At 46.2% G+C, this 22,321-nt stretch overlaps 1 protein-coding gene across 3 annotated transcripts in view; it reads right to left on the bottom strand.

Moving 5' to 3' along the window:
* Nucleotides 1-22,321, bottom strand: part of LOC121304063 (major histocompatibility complex class I-related gene protein-like) — a 52,240-nt gene that overhangs the window by 17,283 nt on the left and 12,636 nt on the right. Inside the window, exons 3-7 of one of the 3 annotated variants that reach the window (XM_041235033.1) lie at nucleotides 21,484-21,756; nucleotides 13,330-13,617; nucleotides 12,279-12,389; nucleotides 11,376-11,421; nucleotides 9,797-10,498 (exon numbers count right to left, since the gene is read on the bottom strand). The exons of 1 other annotated variant lie outside the window; for it this stretch is intronic. In XM_041235033.1, the coding sequence (XP_041090967.1) occupies nucleotides 10,456-10,498; nucleotides 11,376-11,421; nucleotides 12,279-12,389; nucleotides 13,330-13,617; nucleotides 21,484-21,756 (761 nt within the window). In that variant the 3' untranslated portion in view covers nucleotides 9,797-10,455. Of the gene's footprint in view, nucleotides 1-9,796; nucleotides 10,499-11,375; nucleotides 11,422-12,278; nucleotides 12,390-13,329; nucleotides 13,618-21,483; nucleotides 21,757-22,321 lie in introns of those variants that run through there. One more of the 3 variants, XM_041235032.1, reaches the window with a different exon arrangement.

Below are 22,321 nucleotides of genomic sequence, written 5' to 3'. Positions count from 1 at the left end.
CCCTCAGTGCCTCGAGGACAACACCTCACCGCTTTGAGGTTTGTAAGCTCTGTGCATCGGTGCCTCGGTGCTCATAGCCTCGACCCCTCGCCTCTTTGAGGTTTGTAAGCTCTGTGCATCGGTGCCTCGGTGCTCATAGCCTCGATGTCTCGCCTCTTTGAGGTTTGTAAGCTCTGTGCATCGGTGCCTCGGTGCTCATAGCCTCGATGTCTCGCCTCTTCGAGGTTTGTAAGCTCTGTGCATCGGTGCCTCGGTGCTCATAGCCTCGATGTCTCGTCTCTTTGAGGTTTGTAAGCTCTGTGCATCGGTGCCTCGGTGCTCATAGCCTCGACCCCTCGCCTCTTTGAGGTTTGTAAGCTCTGTGCATCGGTGCCTCGGTGCTCATAGCCTCGATGTCTCGTCTCTTTGAGGTTTGTAAGCTCTGTGCATCGGTGCCTCGGTTCTCATAGGCTCGATGTCTCGTCTCTTTGAGGTTTGTAAGCTCTGTGCATCGGTGCCTCGGTGCTGATAGCCTCGATGCCTCGTTGCTTCGCCGTTATCGGCCTCAAATGTCAGGCTTTCACCCGTGCACGTCCTGCAGGCAGAATTTGCCCCCGCAGGACAAACACACTGTGTGTGTCAGGTGCCTGGTCACAGAGCACGTTTCTGCTGATTTGGCAGATAGGACGTTCTGCACTATTTGCACCGGATCCTAGGAAAAGACCTTGCAGAATAGAATGGTGCAGTTCACAGGCGAGCCGTCTTCGGCCTCAGGATCCCAGGTCTCCCCCCTGCACCTGCCCTTAAGCCCAGTGCAGAGTATACCTTGCGCACAGGCTCCAGCCCGTTGGTCCCGCTACCACTCTAGATCTCCCTTGAGGGGTAGAAAGAGAGCGAGGAACGTGGATCAGGCGAGGGACATTGCTGAGTAAAAGGGTCAGATGGCCCAAATACTCGAGCACTTGACCAGACAGCAGGCTCTCTCCCCTGCGCCTGCCCCAGCTCCATTACCAGCGCCTGCCCAGGAGCAGAGCCCAGCTCCGCCGGAGGTCGCTCCAGGACATGGTCATGTGCGAGGAGGAACAGGACACGCTTTCGTTAGTGGCTTCCTAGGATGAGGAGTCCTTCCGACGGGAAGAGACTCAAGAGTCAGACCTGACCCAAGAAACTGTCCCCAGCTCTGAGCTTGCCTCAGAGCCTGAGGTTCCAGCATCCTTGAACTTGGTTCGGGTGCTTATGGAGCGGGCCGCTAACTCCCTCCAGATTCAATGGAAGGCAGTCTCTGAACAGCACAGGTCTGTATTCAGACCAGCGCAGACGTTGACCCCTCAGCCTTTTCCGGTGTTCCCGGACTTTCTGGTCAAATCATCCTGGCAACACCCGGCCTCAGTGCCCAGCGTGTCCAAAAGCACGGCCGCACTTGTCTCTATGGAAGGTGCAGGCACAGGTCTCTCCGGTGGACTCCACCACAGCGGCCCTACTGCGAGCCCCGCCAGCAGGAGGTCTGTCCAGGGATCCTTTATGCCCTAACGTCCAATGCAGGATCACTGAAGCCCACCTAAAAAAGGCTTACGCTGCTGAAGCGCAGGTGACACGCCTTGCAAACACAGGAGGCCTCTTGACAGCCTAAGCCTACCTGCACAGCATGCTGTGCTCTGAAACCCTTCCCAAGCCGCTAGCTTCAGAGCGGCGCCCGGTCTTGGGCAGTTTATTACAGATTTCAGGTTTCCAAGGGTAAGCCCGTGGCAGAATCCTGGCAGGCTTGGTGGTGGCGCGTAGTCAGCTGTAGCGGTCTCAGGTGAGGTGATGGGGAGGCAATGACGTCCGGCAGTTACTATGGTAACCCGGACTGTTCCAATCCCCACGGGGTGACCTGAGGCACCACCTTCAGGCTTCCGTGGCAGCTAACACATGGGGCCGTCAGCAAGGACGGATGCCGGACATGGGGCCCCAGGGAGACAGTTCCAACGGAACCGCCCCAGGCAGCCTCCAAGGCAGCCCCAGCCTCAGCAGCACAACACCAGCTGCAATACTGGGGCAATTGCAGCTCAGACTCCTGGGTGCTTGCCACCGTACACACCGGTTACGCATTGCAATTCCACTCGGGACCTCCTCCCTTTCGTGGGGTCACGGTCACATCCGTGAACGACCCTCTCCAGGTCTTGGCTCTCAGACAACAAGTAGAGACACTGCTTCAAAAACAAGCCATCTGTCTCGTAGAACACGTCTCTCAAAGAGAGGGGTTCTATTCAAGATACTTCTTGGTGCCAAAATAGGACGGTGGCCTTTGCCCCATCCTTGACCTCAGACACCTCAATGGGTTCTTGAGGGAGAGGAGGTTCCAGATGGTCACACATCGCCACATCCTCCAGTCTGTCCCGCCGGGCAACTGGTTTCCAACAGTGGACCTGAAGGACATGTATTTTCACATTTCTATCCGTCCAGCGCACAGGAAATGTCTCCGCTTTGCCTTTCAGGGGAGCGTCTTTTGAGTTTTCCATGCTGCCATCGGGGTGATCCGCTACCTGGATGATTGGTTGATTTGTTCCCAGTCCCAGGAAGGAGCAGTGGCGGACACATTGATTGTGACGGAGCATCTGTCGAGGCTGGGTCTCGCCCTCAACGATGCAAAAAGCCAATTACACAAAATACGGTCTACCTGGGTCTCCGCTTCAAGCATGGCTCAATATCTTTCAGCTGCACCCCAAGCGTGACAGACACCGTCGACTGTCTGTGTCTCGCCTATGCTGGAAAGCACTACGCTGGTGGAGGCAAGCCCCTCACCTGAGCGAAGGTGTAAGGATGGGAGTGATTTACAACCGTCAAGTGGTGATGACAGACGCATCCAACTCCGGTTGGGGGGCGGTCTGTACAGGCAGAGGAGTCGGAAGATCCTGGTCGGGTCGCTGGACATCCTGTACATAAACGCACTAGAGCTGAAAGCGGTTCACCTCACGCTGCAACATTTCCTCCCTGTGCTCCACAGCCAACACCTCCTTGTCTGCGTACGTGAAACACCAGGGAGGGCTTCAGTCCCCAGGGTTACACCGCGTAGACTTTCGGCTGCTGATCTGGCATAGAGACACTTTCTGTCCCCCCGGGCTGTACATCTCCCGGGAGTGGTGAACTGGGCATTTTAGTGTCTGCAAAAATACAGGAACCTCACCTTTTAGTTGAGTGCAGTAACTTTAGTTAATGCTATTTGTGTGTTGAATTAGAATGAAATAACATTTCCACTAGGGGGTTTACTAGTGGACCATTTTCTAACCAACTTACCAAACTGAAATAAATACAACAGGCGCAGGACAGCGATACTATCTGCAAGCAACTGCGGAGGTTGACAGAGACGGGTTGGCCAAACAGAAGAGCAGTCCATGAACGCTTTCTACAGTATTGGCAAGCCAGGTCAGCCATACTTGTTACAGAGGGCTTGCTGTTAAAAGGCTAAAGGCTTGTCATTCCAGAAAATATGCGAGCCGACATTGTAGAGAAACTTCATCAAGGACACCAAGAGATCACTAAATGCTTAGCAAGAGCACAGCAATCCATCTGGTAGCCAGGTCTGTCAAAACAGACATGATTAAACACTGCAAAATCTGTGCGAAAGAGGCACCGAGTCGAACAGAACCTTTGATGCCTGCGAAGTTGTCGGAGAGGCCATGGCAACATGTGGCTGCTGACTTATTCCACTGGAATAATGCCACATATATTGTAGTGGTGGATTACTATTCATGCTACAGAGGTTGCTAATCTTCCTTCCACATCAGCCATACAAGTCATCAACCGCTTAGACATGGAGAGCCAGAGACGTTAGTTTGCAGTTTGCAGCTGCAGAATTTGCACACTTTGCACAGGACTATGATTTTGTACACACTACTAGTAGTCCCCGGCATCTTTAGAGTAACGGAGAAGCAGAGAGAGCGGCGAGGACAGTGAAGACCTTACTAAAGAAAGAGGGAGATCCACATTAAGCTCTCATGGCCTACAGATCAACACCAATGACACATAGTGTTTCACCAGCCCAACTGCTAATGGGCCGGAAGATCAGAACCCCCTTACTGGTCTCTCCACAACAACTGAAACCAGCTTGGCCTGATCTCGACACCTTCAAGAAGAAGGATAGAGAATTAAAAGAAGCTCAAGCTGAAAACTACAACCGTCGTCACAGAGCTCGGTACCGACCGGATCTTGTCCAGGGACAGTGTGTATGGATCCAAAACATGCCCACAGAAGGTACAGCTGTTGGCTCTGCAGGAACTCCAAGATCATACGCGATCAACACATCAACAGGAAATCTTCGCAGGAACCGGTCCCAGATTCGTGTCATCCCTGCGGTAGCAAGGGGACTTCAAAGCTCACATGCAGGAATTGTCACCCAATCTGGGAGAATTTCAAAACCACCGTTCCGCATGAACCTGTAAATAAAATGGACACTAGACTCAGCAAAAATGCAAAGTCAGAGTTGGAAAATGGGGCAGAATAATCCCCTCGGCAGCACTGAGGGACAGGTGGTCTACCCTGACCTCCAGAGAAGAATTCATCTTTCAATGTTTGAATCTTTGGGGGGGTGGGGCAATTTTGTAAAAATTATTAATAATAAAGAATATAACCCTTGTATGGTGGAAAGATAATCTAAGCTAAAAGGGGGGAGATGTACAAGTTAACCTACATTGCAGAATATGGTGATGACCTTTCTGTAGTTGTTCTGGTTCCAGGCGAGTTCAGAATAAACACGTTGCTTACACGAATGCCTGCGTCTGTGTGCTCCGTCCGTATGTAAAACACCACAGTGATCACATCTGCAATTGATTTCCACACTAAAAAACTGTGCCTGCGTTCGGTTAGCCTACAATGTATAGAAATATTGTGAAATTGCATTTCAGCAAAAACATGTAATTACTTTTGTTCTGTATGCATGTAAAAGCTCTTGTAAAGAATTAGTCATTTCTATCTCCTATCTATGGCATGGTACAAGAAAGCAGCACCCAACAAGAAGGGAATATTGTGACGAGGAGTTAGAAAATTAAACCACGGTTCTCAATCCTGATCCTGTCTGTGTCTAAAATGAATGAATCCTGTGCACCTGGGCGGTGTATTAAAAAATATATATACAAACGAGGCAGTCTTCCCAGCGACAGCGAGTGGGAGAAGTACAGGCATGGAAAAGTACAGAGCAGTTTCGAAGCAGAAAGGAGAAATTGCATCTTGAATTGCTTTAATCAGAAAACAGAGGACATTGGGGAAACACAGCAGCAGCTCAAAGTCAAACAGCCGCGTGTGTTTTTCTGATAACAAACAAGCTGAAACTCGGAGCAGCTGATTCAAATTCAGCGCCGTTTTGAGACACGGGCGAGGGGAGGAGCCAACAGCACAGCAGAACAACGCAGTTAAACGAGGCAGTCTTCCCAGCGACAGCGAGTGGGAGAAGTACAGGCGTGGAAAAGTACAGAGCAGTTTCGAAGCAGTTTGAAAGCAGGCTGACGGCTGCAGAAGAAACTTAACTTAAAAAAAAAAAAAAACCTCAACATGGTCTTCAAGCCAGTAATCTGTGACACCTGCTTGATGTGGGAAATCCGAGAAAACCCAGCGGAGCTAAACCAAGTGTGCGTAAAGTGCCGCGCGATCCAGGATTTGCATAAACTAGTAAGTATGCTAGAAATGGAGCTGGAAGAAGTGAGACAGCAACAGGATCTTGAGGAACTGGCACACCCACAATTCATGGAAGTCTGCATCACCCCTAACAGACTGAAAGCCACCAGGGAGATAGAAGGTCAGAACAGCTGGGTTCAGGTAGGCAGAAGCAGGGAAAAAAAGAAACTTCGTCAAACACAACCACCAGAAATCAAAACAACCAACAGATTTGAGTCACTTCAGAATTTTGATGAGCAGAACCAACAACAAGAGAATGAAAGGAACAACATCCAGGACCCTATTGACAGTGGTGACCAGACAGCAAAAAGAAGGGAGGTCATGATTGTTGGGGACTCCATATTGAGAAACACAGCAAGTTCAATTCGCAGTTTGGACCCCCTTACTACAACAGTGTGCTGCCTTCCGGGAGCCTCGGTCAAGCACATCACTGAGAACGTGGACAGGCTCCTAGAACGAACAGGAGACGACCCGGTAGTAGTCGTCCACATCGGTACAAACAACATTGGAAGAGACAGACCAAAATCCCTGCAAAACAAATTCAGAGAGCTAGGAAGGAAATTAAAAGAGAAAACCAAAACTGTGGTATTTTCTGGTATACTACCCGCACCTTGCAAAGGACCATATGGACAGCTGGAAATAATTAATCAAAACGAATGGCTGAAGACGTGGTGCACACGGGAAGGCTTCACCTATCTTGATCATTGGACCACATTCTACAACGAGGACTATCTGTATAGACGGGATGGACTGCATTTAAATAACAAGGGAACTAGTCTACTCGGAGAAAAGATCCTCGAGCAGGTTCGGAAGCATTTAAACTAGAAAGGAAGGGGGGAGAAATCAACAAAAAAACAGAAGGGAGACCGCATCAAAACAAGAACAACAACTCAGGTAAGACAACCATTAAATGTATTTATCTAAATGCTAGAAGTATCAGAAACAAAATTCTAGAACTTGAAGCTACTGCACTAACAGGTAACTATGATGTGATAGGTGTTACAGAAACGTGGTTATCTGAGAGTGATGGGGACGAATATAATATTTGTGGGTATACACTGTATAGGAAAGACAGGCAGGACAGAAGAGGAGGAGGGGTAGCGCTATACATAAGAAACAGTCTTGAAGCCCAGGTGTTAAACCTGGACAAAGAAAATAAAACCGAATCAATATGGGTCAGAATAACAGACAAAAATTCAAAAGGCATAATAATAGGAGCATGCTATAGACCGCCAGATTCAGACGGTGAGCAAAATAATCTGTTATACAATGACATTAGAAATGTGTGTAGCAAAGGAGAAGCCATACTAATGGGGGATTTCAACTTCCCCCAAATACAATGGGAAAACCCGGTGGGTAGCGCGAAGGATGAAATAGAAATGGTGGAAATGACAAATGACTGCTTCCTAACACAATTTGTGAAGGCACCCACTAGAGGGGAGGCATGCCTTGATTTAGTCTTTTCAAATAACGAAGATAGAATAACTAAAACAGAGGTCAGAGAACCACTGGCAAACTCAGACCACAACATGGTCTCATTTGAAGTGTTTTTTAAATCCCCAAAAGTAAAGACTAAAGCTAAGGTTTACAATTTTAGAAAAGCAAACTATGAAGGTATGAAACAGAGACTAACAGAAGTAGATTGGAGTAAAATAGAGAAAACACCCACAGAAGAAGGATGGTTGTTCTTCAAAAATGTAGTACTAGAGGCGCAAAACAATTATATCCCTAAAGTAGACAAATCTAAATGTAAAACTAAATTGCCAAAATGGTTTAATAGATCAATTAAAAAAAATATTCAGCGAAAAAAGGCACTTTATAGAGCATTAAAAAAGGACCAAAAAGAAAGTACGCAGAAAGAGTACACAGAACTGCAAATGCAAGTCAAAAAGGAAGTTAGAAAGGCCAAGAGAGAAATAGAAATAAACATTGCTAAGGGAGCTAAAACCAATTCCAAAATGTTTTTCCAATATTACAACAGCAAGAGAACATTCAAAGAGGAGATTAAATGTTTAAGAGATACAAATGGCAAAATCGTAGAGGAAGAAAAAAAAATAGCAAATATGTTAAATGATTACTTTTCACTAGTCAACATGGTTTTAGGAAAGGGAGATCGTGCCTAACTAACTTGCTTGATTTTTTTGAGGATGCAACATCGATAATGGATAATTGCAAAGCATATGACATGGTTTATTTAGATTTCCAGAAAGCTTTTGACAAAGTCCCGCACAAAAGATTAATTCTCAAACTGAACGCAGTTGGGATTCAAGGAAACACATGTACATGGATTAGGGAGTGGTTAACATGTAGAAAACAGAAAGTACTGATTAGAGGAAAAACCTCAGAATGGAGTGTGGTAACCAGCGGTGTACCACAGGGATCAGTATTAGGTCCTCTGCTATTCCTAATCTACATTAATGACTTAGATTCTGGTATAGTAAGCAAACTTGTTAAATTTGCAGATGACACAAAAGTAGGAGGAGTGGCAAACACTGTTGCAGCAGCAAAGGTCATTCAAAATGATCTAGACAAGATTCAGAACTGGGCAGACATATGGCAAATGACATTTAATAGAGAAAAGTGTAAGGTACTGCACGCAGGAAATAAAAATGTACATTATAAATATCATATGGGAGATATTGAAATTGGAGAAGGAATTTATGAAAAAGACCTAGGAGTTTTTGTTGACTCAGAAATGTCTTCATCTAGACAATGTGGGGAAGCTATAAAAAAGGCTAACAAGATGCTCGGATACATTGTGAAAAGTGTTGAATTTAAATCAAGGGAAGTAATGTTAAAACTGTACAATGCACTAGTAAGACCTCATCTTGAATATTGTGTTCAGTTCTGGTCACCTCGCTATAAAAAAGATATTGCTGCTCTAGAAAGAGTGCAAAGAAGAGCGACCAGAATTATTCCGGGCTTAAAAGGCATGTCATATGCAGACAGGCTAAAAGAATTGAATCTGTTCAGTCTTGAACAAAGAAGACTACGTGGCGACCTAATTCAAGCATTCAAAATTCTAAAAGGTATTGACAGTGTCGACCCAAGGGACTTTTTCAGCCTGAAAAAAGAAACAAGGACCAGGGGTCACAAATGGAGTTTAGAAAAAGGGGCATTCAGAACAGAAAATAGGAGACACTTTTTTACACAGAGAATTGTGAGGGTCTGGAATCAACTCCCCAGTAATGTTGTTGAAGCTGACACCCTGGGATCCTTCAAGAAGCTGCTTGATGAGATTTTGGGATCAATAAGCTACTATCAACAAAACGAGCAAGATGGGCCGAATGGCCTTCTCTCGTTTGTAAACTTTCTTATGTTCTTATGTTCAGTGAGACACCCACACACCTCTACATGTTCATTAATTGATGAATATGCATTGTAATGTTTTAATAAAACGTTTTAAACATTCTTATAACGTTGTTCTATAATGTTGTGTGGTAATAACATTTTAAAATGTTTCTGACTGAGCCTTTACATTTTCACATCATTAAAACATATTGAACAACTCTTTTGTGATGTTTGGAAAAATGTTTTTATGATATTGTTTGCTGGGGTACGTAGTTTTCCTTTACACAACTAAAATATGCATAGACTCAAACAAGAGTCTGCGATATTCTTTAATTAAAAATATACACAGACTGAAACAAGAGTCTGCGATATTCTTTAATTAAAAATATACACAGACTGAAACAAGAGTCTGCGATATTCTTTAATTAAAAATATACATTTTTAATTAAAGAATATCGCAGACATTTTGATGACTGGACTCATTCTTTGCAGGACATAAAATTTTCTCTCAACAGATTTTACTGTAGATTTCCGTGGGGACTATGTGTACATCTCAAGCCCATAGCTGCACAGTAATTAAGCGATAGTGCCCGTCGATGATGACTCTACCGCGTGACAGTTGACTGCGACGGGAGTGATGAGTCCCAAGCCGAAGACGAGAGAGCTAACGAAAGTCAAGATCAACTATCACACGGGAGAACCATCATCGAGGGACCACTATCGCTATTAGAAAATTATTTTTACCAAAAAAAAACCTTACCACCTAGATTTACCTTGAACTGGTAATGATTCCTTGAGTACCTTTCCACTGAGTAAAGATGTTCTAAGAGAACAGCCCCGAACAGTTTTTAAATAAAAAACAAGGATGACATACATATAAAGAGAAAAACAATGAGTTTTTATTTCAGAAAGGGATTTTTATTAGCTATATAATCCGGAGATTGCCTGAGATATGAACAGGGCAATTACTGAACAGTCCGTGTACAATGGAGTCCAAACTGCTATTGGAGCATCAGTTGAGCTGACAGGGAGTTGATTGGCTGGTGCGGTTGTGACAGGAGCAGGATTCACTGCTTGATTGGTTGGTTTTGAGTCTTGTTTGGAGGATCCAGCAGAAGATAGGTGTTGTAGGTGAGGATGGTAAATTTACCCTCCGGTATTGAGACGTGCCCAAATAAATCAATTTACATAAACAGACTCAGATTTGAGGTAGTTTGTTGTGTTTAGCTGTAAGCAGGAATGCAATGTTAAAAAGCTGGTTTACACACGTATTGATTTTAAGTTTGATTCACAGTTGGCGCTGAGACGTTCCAGCGGGCTTCTACCATTTATTAGAGCAGATAGAGCTGGAAGCTGACGGTACTGAATCATTTTCTAATCATTAATAAATCATAGATAAAATAATTCTACACATGACTGCAAGTTCTTAATTTGACACACAAGACTGCAGCACGGCTTCCTCGTCTACTGGTTTGTGTGATCGCTCTGTGTGGTAATATCAGGCACAATGAAGTGTAAAAGATGAAGCCCAGTCATTTATTCTGTCTGCGTCATCAGCTTCTCTGCAACGGGGTCACACCTGGAACAATACAGACATGGAACAAAGAGACTGTGGTTAGTAAACCACATGGGTGAGAAAAGCACAATGGAACCAGTCTGTTTATTTGTTCCCTCAAAACTAGCAAGAAACAACTGAAATTATAATTAAACTGCTGCTCCCTGCACCTCTGTTACACAAGACAGTGCTGGAGTATCAGTGAGAAGCAGGAGCGCTCTCAGGATCTCCTCTGAACTCTACCCTCCTTGTTGGTGTGCTGTGCTCTGTCCTATCAAGACAATGCTGGAGTATCAGTGAGAAGCAGGAGCGCTCTCAGGATCTCCTCTGAACTCTACCCTCCTTGTTGGTGTGCTGTGCTCTGTCAAGACAATGCTGGAGTATCAGTGAGAAGCAGGATCAGGATCTGAACTCTACCGTCCTTGTTGGTGTGCTGTGCTCTGTCCTATCAAGACAATGCTGGAGTATCAGTGAGAAGCAGGAGCGCTCTCAGGATCTCCTCTGAACTCTACCCTCCTTGTTGGTGTGCTGTGCTCTGTCCTATCAAGACAATGCTGGAGTATCAGTGAGAAGCAGGAGCGCTCTCAGGATCTCCTCTGAACTCTACCCTCCTTGTTGGTGTGCTGTGCTCTGTCCTGTCAAGACAATGCTGCAGTATCAGTGACACTGGCATCCGTTATTCATGTGAGACTCACAGGAAACACAAAATCTCATGCAGCTCAGAAGAGTCAGGCAACTGTCACCTTAAAAATGGCAAACCATCTATAGTACCAATCAAAAAAAACATTTTGAAATATAAGCAGTGCTGTTTTTAATACATCTTTCTGGGGTGATAACCGATTGATTCAGAAAAAGAACAGAACCCAACAGTTATTAAAAGTGCATGAAAATGTATCTTTACCTGTCGTCGCTATTGGACCTGGATGAAGCATCACTTTGTTCCTTTGCTGAAATAATAATAATAATAATAATAATAAAATCAGATCCCAGGAATGAGGAGATCTCTCATAGAAGAGCTTTTAAAGCCCTTCTCACTTGGGTTTATATTTGAATGTTACTGTAGTTTAGTATCTAGCAGGTGCGGCACTAGAAAACAATGATCTCCTAAAAGCAGAGCAAACCAGGGAGAGACAGCTCTGCACAAACACATCTATTACAACTCTGACCCATAGAAAACAATGATCTCCTAAAAGCAGAGCAAACCAGGGAGAGACAGCTCTGCACAAACACATCTATTACAACTCTGACCCATAGAAAACAATGATCTCCTAAAAGCAGAGCAAACCAGGGAGAGACAGCTCTGCACAAACACATCTATTACAACTCTGACCCATAGAAAACAATGATCTCCTAAAAGCAGAGCAAACCAGGGAGAGACAGCTCTGCACAAACACATCTATTACAACTCTGAACCATAGAAAAGATATTAAGAAGGTACAGGCAGTTTCTACAATTGGTATTTAAAGAACTTCATTCTAACCTCTATAACAAATTCAGAGACGTCTTTTCAATTGTAATTATTTCATAGAATTGTTTATTTTTCTCCAGCCTTGATCTTCAACAATTAAGAAGTCTTTCATTTCTTCGACATGTCCAGCTTTGGACAGGACTGCCCTGAAACTGTGGGTCAGTATCCCTGTCCAGGGCCTCCCAAAATATCAGTTTCCTTTGTTCCTATTAATCTCATAAACATGCATATTTCATCAGGGCCTGTCTATTCTGTATATATAGAACACAACTGATAAAGGAATTAGAAATGCAGCATTAATGAAGCAGCTCTTAACCCCGCCTCCCTCTCTCTCACCTGATGCTCTTTTCATCCAGATGTGAACTCCTATGATCACTGCGATGATCAGACCCAGAGCAGCCAGCACACCACCAGCAACAAACCCCACGTTCAGAGCAGCCTCTGGAGCTGCAAACACACAGGAGACTGTTTAGCAAAAGCAATCAGTGAAGATAATGACCCCCATCCCTGCAGCAGGCATTAGGCTCTGTGTAAAGCACAGTAATACCAGTGGTGTGAAAGTTTACCACAGGCATTTAGCATTTCCAGTAAAACCAGTCTAATCCAGCCCCTCTACAAACCAGCATTCTGGGTAATTCAGCATGATTTACGAGTACCGACCAAATCCCTATCGAAATGAATGGTGTGATCCAGTCCTCTACAATCCCTATTGAAATGAATGGTGTGATCCAGTCCTCTACAATCCCTATTGAAATGAATGGTGTGATCCAGTCCTCTACAATCCCTATTGAAATGAATGGTGTGATCCAGTCCTCTACAATCCCTATTGAAATGAATGGTGTGATCCCCTCTACAATCCCTATTGAAATGAATGGTGTGATACAGTCCTCTGCAATCCCTATGGGAGAGGTTAAACAGGCTTGTGCTAATAACAGGTGAAGATGTGTTGAGGCATTGTTGTGTTTATACTGTGTATGTACAGCAATAACGTTTTTTTTTTTTTCAACAGGGTCTCAGGTACAGCATCCCTCCCTCCCCTCCCTGCTCACAGTCTATTTCAGTACCACGGTCTCAGGTACAGCCTCCCTCCCTCCCCTCCCTGCTCACACAGTCTATTTCAGTACCAGGGTCTCAGGTACAGCCTCCCTCCCTCCCCTCCCTGCTCACACAGTCTATTTCAGTACCAGGGTCTCAGGTACAGCCTCCCTCCCTCCCCTCCCTGCTCACACAGTCTATATCAGTACCAGGGTCTAAGGTACAGCCTCCCTCCCTCCCTGCTCACACAGTCTATTTCAGTACCAGGGTCTCAGGTACAGCCTCCCTCCCTCCCTGCTCACACAGTCTATTTCAGTAGCAGGGTCTCTCTCTCTCTCTCTCTCTCTCTTACCCCATTTCACATCCATCTTCTCATCCAGGCTGGCGTGGTGCACCTGGCAGGAGTAGCTGTGTTTCTTCTGGTCCTCAGGACTCACTGTCAGGATCTTTCTCAGCTGGTAGGTTCTGTCCTCATTGGGCACCACCTCTCCACTCCACACCCCCTCCTCCAGCACAGCCTCCCCGTCTCTGACCCAGTTCACCTCAACCTCTCGGGGGTAGAACCCCGTCACGTGGCAGATGACGTCCGTTCCTGCAGATTCACGCGCTTTCCTCTGTATCAGCGTCACTGCAGGGCGTACTGGAGAAAGAGAACAGCAGTGCTGTTACAGTTAGACCCCAGTATTGTTTCATGCAGTATTCAATCACACTGTAGAAACCCCCTCCACTCTGATTGGCTGAGAGGGTATATGTAAATGGAGCTAATGTGTGGCTGATCTGAGTGTAGCTCTAGCCCTGGCACGCTGGTCACTTTCAATTGGAACTGATCTCACTAAACGGATCAGCTCAGCAGTGTCTTAGTGAACAGCAGAACAAACAGGCATTGTGTTTGTACAGGTACCTTTGTGTTTATAGTAATTGAACAGCACAGTCTGTGCATTACCAGTGATCTCAGCACAGCAACACATTCCTTTACTGTTTCTATAGAGGGTTTGTGCTCATGTTTCGCTCTGTAGCTAAAACACTTTATAGAGTGAGCTTTCTAAAATGGACCCCTGCGTGATTCATATATGTTGGGTCTGTTGTATCACAGTGTTTTCTGTGATTTCGTGCATTTCAATTTCAATACTTGTCATAGTAATACAAACATTAGGAATATCACTGTATCTCTCTCATATCAACTATATTAGGAATATCACTGTATCTCTGTCATATCAGCTCTATTAGGAATATCACTGTATCTCTGTCATATCAACTCTATTGGGAATATCACTGTATCTCTGCCATATCAACTCTATTAGGAATATCACTGTATCTCTGCCATATCAACTCTATTAGGAATATCACTGTATCTTTGTCATATCAGCTCTATTAGGAATATCACTGTATCTCTGCCATATCATCTCTATTAGGAATATCACTGTATCTCTGCCATATTCCGTACCGTGTAAATCCAGCTATGTCATTGTGGTTTAAACAAACAAGGTCTGATTTCATCATCTGCAGGTTAATTTATTAATGCAGCTTTTGCATCTAGAGTTTGCGCAGCAACACGTGTTGAGGGACAGTTAAGCTTCAATGTGACTTTATATATGGACTATCATATGGCATTAAAAAAGGACCAAAAAGAAAGTACGCAGAAAGAGTACACAGAACTGCAAACGCAAGTCAAAAAGGAAGTTAGAAAGGCCAAGAGAGAAATAGAAATAAACATTGCTAAGGGAGCTAAAACCAATTCCAAAATGTTTTTCCAATATTACAACAGCAAGAGAACATTCAAAGAGGAGTGTGGCAGAGCAAAGCTCTGCCCTTTTTAAATTGGCATGGATGGGGTTAATTTCCCCTACCTGCCTGGGTTTATTATGGTCAGGTGGCTGGGATTGATTAGTTGATTAGGTTAATTAACGATCAATCAGCGCCAAGCCACCTGACATAAAAGGAGGCCTCTGCTTCTCATTTGGGAGGAGGGAGCTAAGGAAGCAGGTTGGTGGTTTTTGGTGTGTGATTTTTGAATTTTGATAAATCCAGTGAAGGCATTGCCCAGCCTGGAAATTATTATTTTTGTTTTGCTTTTTGTCTTTCTTTTTGTGTTTAAATCGCTTTGTTTTGGCCCTTGTGCCCTTTTTTTTTGTGTATTTATAATAAAATAATTATTTTTTTGAACTACAGACTGTCTCTGGGCCTTTATCCACTCACCAGCCTGCCACAGGAGATTAAATGTTTAAGAGATACAAATGGCAAAATCGTAGATGAAGAAAAAAAAATAGCAAATATGTTAAATGATTACTTTTCACAAGTTTTTACAAAGGAAGATACTGACAACATGCCCCACATGTCATCCAGTTCCTATCCAGTTTTAAATAACTTTAGCATAACTGAGGCAGAAGTGTTAAAGGGACTAGGAGCTCTTAAAATAAACAAATCCCCTGGGCCGGATGAGATCCTCCCAGTAGTACTCAAAGAAATGAAAGAAGTAATTTACAAACCGCTAACCAAGATCATGCAGCAGTCTCTTGACACAGGGGTGGTACCGACAGACTGGAAAATTGCAAACGTAATACCGATCCACAAAAAGGGAAACAAAACTGAACCAGGTAACTACAGACCAGTAAGCCTGACTTCTATTATATGCAAACTTATGGAAACTATAATAAGATCCAAAATGGAAAATTACCTATATGGTAACAGGGTACTGGGAGACAGTCAACATGGTTTTAGGAAAGGGAGATCGTGCCTAACTAACTTGCTTGATTTTTTTGAGGATGCAACATCCATAATGGATAATTGCAAAGCATATGACATGGTTTATTTAGATTTCCAGAAAGCTTTTGACAAAGTCCCGCACAAAAGATTAATTCTCAAACTGAACGCAGTTGGGATTCAAGGAAACACATGTACATGGATTAGGGAGTGGTTAACATGTAGAAAACAGAAAGTACTGATTAGAGGAAAAACCTCAGAATGGAGTGTGGTAACCAGCGGTGTACCACAGGGATCAGTATTAGGTCCTCTGCTATTCCTAATCTACATTAATGATTTAGATTCTGGTATAGTAAGCAAACTTGTTAAATTTGCAGACGACACAAAAGTAGGAGGAGTGGCAAACACTGTTGCAGCAGCAAAGGTCATTCAAAATGATCTAGACAAGATTCAGAACTGGGCAGACACATGGCAAATGACATTTAATAGAGAAAAGTGTAAGGTACTGCACGCAGGAAATAAAAATGTGCATTATAAATATCATATGGGAGATATTGAAATTGGAGAAGGAATCTATGAAAAAGACCTAGGAGTTTTTGTTGACTCAGAAATGTCTTCATCTAGACAATGTGGGGAAGCTATAAAAAAGGCTAACAAGATGCTCGGATACATTGTGAAAAGTGTTGAATTTAAATCAAGGGAAGTAATGTTAAAACTGTACAATGCACTAGTAAGACCTCATCTTGAATATTGTGTTCAGTTCTGGTCACCTCGCTATAAAAAAGATATTGCTGCTCTAGAAAGAGTGCAAAGAAGAGCGACCAGAATTATTCCGGGCTTAAAAGGCTAAAAGAATTGAATCTGTTCAGTCTTGAACAAAGAAGACTACGTGGCGACCTAATTCAAGCATTCAAAATTCTAAAAGGTATTGACAGTGTCGACCCAAGGGACTTTTTCAGCCTGAAAAAAGAAACAAGGACCAGGGGTCACAAATGGAGTTTAGAAAAAGGGGCATTCAGAACAGAAAATAGGAGACACTTTTTTACACAGAGAACTGTGAGGGTCTGGAATCAACTCCCCAGTAATGTTGTTGAAGCTGACACCCTGGGATCCTTCAAGAAGCTGCTTGATGAGATTTTGGGATCAATAAGCTACTAACAACCAAACGAGCAAGATGGGCCGAATGGCCTCCTCTCGTTTGTAAACTTTCTTATGTTCTTATGACTTATTTTTTATTATTTTAATTTAAATGAAATAAATCATGCAAACTGTAAACACAGAAATCTTATTATGTATGTGAGAAACCAGTTACCACCAGCTGCACCAGCAATAGACTGGCATTTACCAAAACGAAAACAGATGTATGATCGGAGTGTGTGAGCGGAGCGGAGCACGCCAATTTTATATGGAGCGGGGTAGTTGCTGGAGTGGAGCGCGGAGCGGACGTTTCCAGCCTGCTCTTTCTCAGCACTGAGAAGAACGGAGCACGCTTTTGTTTTTCTTAAATACATGTTCAGTTTGCACAAGTTTAAAACGTTACGCCCCAACACTGCTCTGTGAACACGGTGGATATTTTCTGCAGTCTAGATAGTTAGTACACTACAGGGTGGTCCGTCAGCCCCGTTGAGACTCACTCATATGTGTTCATGGGCTGCTTTGAGCTCCCTATGAGATATTCAGATACAAACAAGCCCAGTATGAAGATAATTTGATACGAATCACATGCAAAATACGTGAGTACACCGCACGAGACCACCGCACGAGACCACTGCATGAGACCACCGAACGAGACCACCGCACGAGACACCGACAAGACCACCGCACGAGACCACCGCACGAGAGACCGACAAGACCACCGCACGAGACCACCGCACGAGACCACCGCACGAGACCACCGCACGAGACACCGCACGAGACCACTGCACGAGACCACCGCACGAGACCACGAGACACCGACAAGACCACCGCACGAGACACCGACAAGACCACTGCACAAGACCACTGCATGAGACACCGCACGAGACCACTGCACGAGACCACCGCACAAACTGTTCATTGCAAGATGATATTTCATGACTATTTTAAGTATTTAAGTATTTTGTCAGTATGAATCAATAACAATGAGAAAGCGTCTTCGAATTGAATTAGATCACTTCTCTGAGCATTTTATATAGGCTTTTTTCTTTGCTGATCATTCATAGCTGTTTTTTTAATTTTGTATTTCTTTTACTTGGGTCAAGCTATGTGATTATAATAAAGGAAGATTAAAATACTAGTCCTTTCTGAATGCACATTACATCTTTTAAAGGAAGATTAAAATACTAGTCCTTTCTGAATGCACATTACATCTTTTAAAGGAAGATTAAAATACTAGTCCTTTCTGAATGCACATTACATCTTTTCATCAGCAATCGGCACCACTGGGGGGGAATGGCTATTTTTTCTTTAATACCATATTTTTTCTGTAGTGGGAAGCAGAGCGGGAATCGCAAGCATGCTCATGTTCTCTCTATGGTAGAAAAGCACATCCTCCATCAACGCAACGAAAACCCATAAATCCATATGCAAAAAAGATGAGCGAAACTTCACATGTAAATGATGTTTAATGAGTCTAAAAATGCAAACTTTAGAAACCTAACGAAAGAAGCTAAAGAAATGAATACGACAGATAATACATCACGGCAATAGGTCAGTGTTAAGGTCATGTGATTGCTCTGCCAGGAGACGTGGTACTAAAGGCATAATTTCGTAAATCTGATTTGTGAAAGCGTTCCACCTTCCTGCCGGAGAGGGTGTTCTGCTTGTTCGGTGGAACAGCCCGGTCTGATCCAGCAGCTCCGCACGGTGAACATGGTGGAACAGCCAGCCCAGCAGTCTGCTGGAACAGCCCGGTCTGCAGCAGCAGCTCCGCGCGGTGAACATGGTGGAACAGCCCGGTCTGCTCCAGCAGCAGCTCCGCACGGTGAACATGGTGGAACAGCCCGGTCTGCTCCAGCAGCAGCAGCTCCGCACGGTGAACATGGTGGAACAGCCCGGTCTGCTCCAGCAGCAGCTCCGCACGGTGAACATGGTGGAACAGCCCGGCAGCAGCTCCGCACGGTGAACATGGTGGAACAGCCCGGTCTGCTCCAGCAGCAGCTCCGCGCGGTGAACATGGTGGAACAGCCCGGTCTGCTGAACCAGCCCGGTCTGCAGCAGCAGCTCCGCGCGGTGAACATGGTGGAACAGCCCGGTCTGCTCCAGCAGCAGCAGCTCCGCGCGGTGAACATGGTGGAACAGCCCGGTCTGCTGCTCCAGCAGCAGCTGCTGAACATGGTGGAACAGCCCGGTCTGCTCCAGCAGCAGCTCCGCGCGGTGAACATGGTGGAACAGCCCGGTCTGCTCCAGCAGCAGCTCCGCACGGTGAACATGGTGGAACAGCCCGGTCTGCTCCAGCAGCAGCAGCTCCGCGCGGTGAACATGGTGGTGGAGCAGCCCGGTCTGCCCGGTCTGCTCCAGCAGCAGCTCCGCACGGTGAACATGGTGGAACAGCCCGGTCTGCTCCAGCAGCAGCAGCTCCGCACGGTGAACATGGTGGAACAGCCCGGTCTGCTCCAGCAGCAGCTCCGCGCGGTGAACATGGTGGAACAGCCCGGTCTGCTCCAGCAGCAGCTCCGCGCGGTGAACATGGTGGAACAGCCCGGTCTGCTCCAGCAGCAGCTCCGCGCGGTGAACATGGTGGAACAGCCCGGTCTGCTCCAGCAGCAGCAGCTCCGCGCGGTGAACATGGTGGAACAGCCCGGTCTGCTCCAGCAGCAGCTCCGCGCGGTGAACATGGTGGAACAGCCCGGTCTGCTCCAGCAGCAGCTCCGCACGGTGAACATGGTGGAACAGCCCGGTCTGCTCCAGCAGCAGCTCCGCGCGGTGAACATGGTGGAACAGCCCGGTCTGCTCAGCAGCAGCAGCTCCGCGCGGTGAACATGGTGGAACAGCCCGGTCTGCTCCAGCAGCAGCTCCGCGCGGTGAACATGGTGGAACAGCCCGGTCTGCTCCAGCAGCAGCTCCGCACGGTGAACATGGTGGAACAGCCCGGTCTGCTCCAGCAGCAGCAGCTCCGCGCGGTGAACATGGTGGAACAGCCCGGTCTGCTCCAGCAGCAGCTCCGCGCGGTGAACATGGTGGAACAGCCCGGTCTGCTCCAGCAGCAGCAGCTCCGCGCGGTGAACATGGTGGAACAGCCCGGTCTGCTCCAGCAGCAGCTCCGCACGGTGAACATGGTGGAACAGCCCGGTCTGCAGCTCCGCGCGGTGAACATGGTGGAACAGCCCGGTCTGCTCCAGCAGCAGCAGCTCCGCGCGGTGAACATGGTGGAACAGCCCGGTCTGCTCCAGCAGCAGCAGCTCCGCACGGTGAACATGGTGGAACAGCCCGGTCTGCTCCAGCAGCAGCAGCTCCGCGCGGTGAACATGGTGGAACAGCCCGGTCTGCTCCAGCAGCAGCAGCTCCGCGCGGTGAACATGGTGGAACAGCCCGGTCTGCTCCAGCAGCAGCTCCGCGCGGTGAACATGGTGGAACAGCCCGGTCTGCTCCAGCAGCAGCTCCGCGCGGTGAACATGGTGGAACAGCCCGGTCTGCTCCAGCAGCAGCTCCGCGCGGTGAACATGGTGGAACAGCCCGGTCTGCTCCAGCAGCAGCTCCGCGCGGTGAACATGGTGGAACAGCCCGGTCTGCTCCAGCAGCAGCTCCGCACGGTGAACATGGTGGAACAGCCCGGTCTGCTCCAGCAGCAGCTCCGCACGGTGAACATGGTGGAACAGCCCGGTCTGCTCCAGCAGCAGCTCCGCACGGTGAACATGGTGGAACAGCCCGGTCTGCTCCAGCAGCAGCTCCGCGCGGTGAACATGGTGGAACAGCCCGGTCTGCTCCAGCAGCAGCTCCGCACGGTGAACATGGTGGAACAGCCCGGTCTGCTCCAGCAGCAGCTCCGCACGGTGAACATGGTGGAACAGCCCGGTCTGCTCCAGCAGCAGCTCCGCACGGTGAACATGGTGGAACAGCCCGGTCTGCTCCAGCAGCAGCTCCGCACGGTGAACATGGTGGAACAGCCCGGTCTGCTCCAGGATTGATAGACAGAGCGATATCGCAAAAGTCTGACTATATGGAAAACTACGAAGTGGTGTGTAATTCAATATATTAACGTAGCATTATTCAGCAGGCTTCATAGGACTCTATGAAGCAAGATTATTTAATTATTTAGGGAGATGCAAAAACTTTTGACGATAGCTTTACTGCTAATTCACTGTAATCTAATAGATCAATTACTGTAGATGCGATACAGCATCGATTTACAATGGTCTGTACTGTACAGTGACATTTTCTAGATATTTGACTCATGATATTAATGTTACAGTTTATTACATATGATATAACTACTGCTTGGAACTTTGTCTGAAAAGAAATCATCACTATGCACAAACAGCACCCCCAAATCACTGTCAGCCATTCGTTAACAAATTAGACTGATGCCTATAATTAATAGGTTTTGTGACTAATTTGAAGCTATCAATAGGTTACAATATTAACTAAATCGAGTTATTAATCAAATTGATTAATCTCTTTAAATAATCTATTTATTAAAATGTTTGGCTAGTATAGTGTCTTGTTTACAGTCATCTTAAAACAGCATTAAAATACATTTTGTTGGAAAATAGCAAGCTGCTGAGAGGTTCAGGTTTTGCTGCAGATGGATTTGTTTTCAAAAGGTTTTCTTTCGGGTGTGCTGCGCCGGCCCTGCTCAACAGGAATACTGTAGAAGATTGTTATTTACCTTCCCTCTGAAGGGTTCCCATCCCATACTGGACACACAGCTCCAGCAACTGGAAGCACACCTGTTGATAATAGTCAGAAGTCTTGTGTTGCCAGGCTGTGTTAGCTTCTCGCTTGCGTTTATAGAAGACAGCCTGCGGCACAGCAGCGACCCAGATCATGGTCTCTACATCAATGCTAATAAAATCCTTCCCATCATACTCGTGAGACGAATATACCCGCCTGGTCCCGTCATCATCCAGCTCACAGCCACCTGTGTTATGGTAAGTGTGAACTGGAGTAGAAACACAAAGACACAAAAACAAGAAGTTAGCGCTGGCATTCCAGAGAACACTGAAGAGCCCTGCTACTCAATAAGCAGCCCCAAGGACCCAATGTGCAATGAGAATACCTTGCGAGTGCCCCCACACTGACCCACGAGCATTACACTCAGGTAGTATTGATTACTAACCCTAACCCTAACCTTGTGAGTGCCCCCACACTGACCCACGAGCATTACACTCAGGCAGAGCGTATTGATTCGACACTGCACAGCGCAGAGCGATTCATTCAGAATGGAGCCGTCGACACTGCCCAGCGCAGAGCGATTCATTCAGAATGGAGCCGTCGACACTGCCCAGCGCAGAGCGATTCATTCAGAATGGAGCCGTCGACACCAGCGCAGAGCATTCACAGAATGGAGCCGTCGACACTGCACAGCGCAGAGCGATTCATTCAGAATGGATCGACACTGCACAGCGCAGAGCATTACCAGACTCCTTATATCATTATTAATCGACACTGCCCAGCGCAGAGCGATTCATTCAGAATGGATTCATTCAGAATGGAGCCGTCGACAC

The sequence above is a fragment of the Polyodon spathula genome, chromosome 36 (genome assembly GCF_017654505.1).
Source record: "Polyodon spathula isolate WHYD16114869_AA chromosome 36, ASM1765450v1, whole genome shotgun sequence".
Classification (NCBI taxonomy): Eukaryota; Metazoa; Chordata; class Actinopteri; order Acipenseriformes; family Polyodontidae; genus Polyodon; species Polyodon spathula.
The sequence above is the reverse complement of the archived record's forward strand: the minus strand, read 5'-3'. Positions and strand labels throughout refer to the sequence as shown.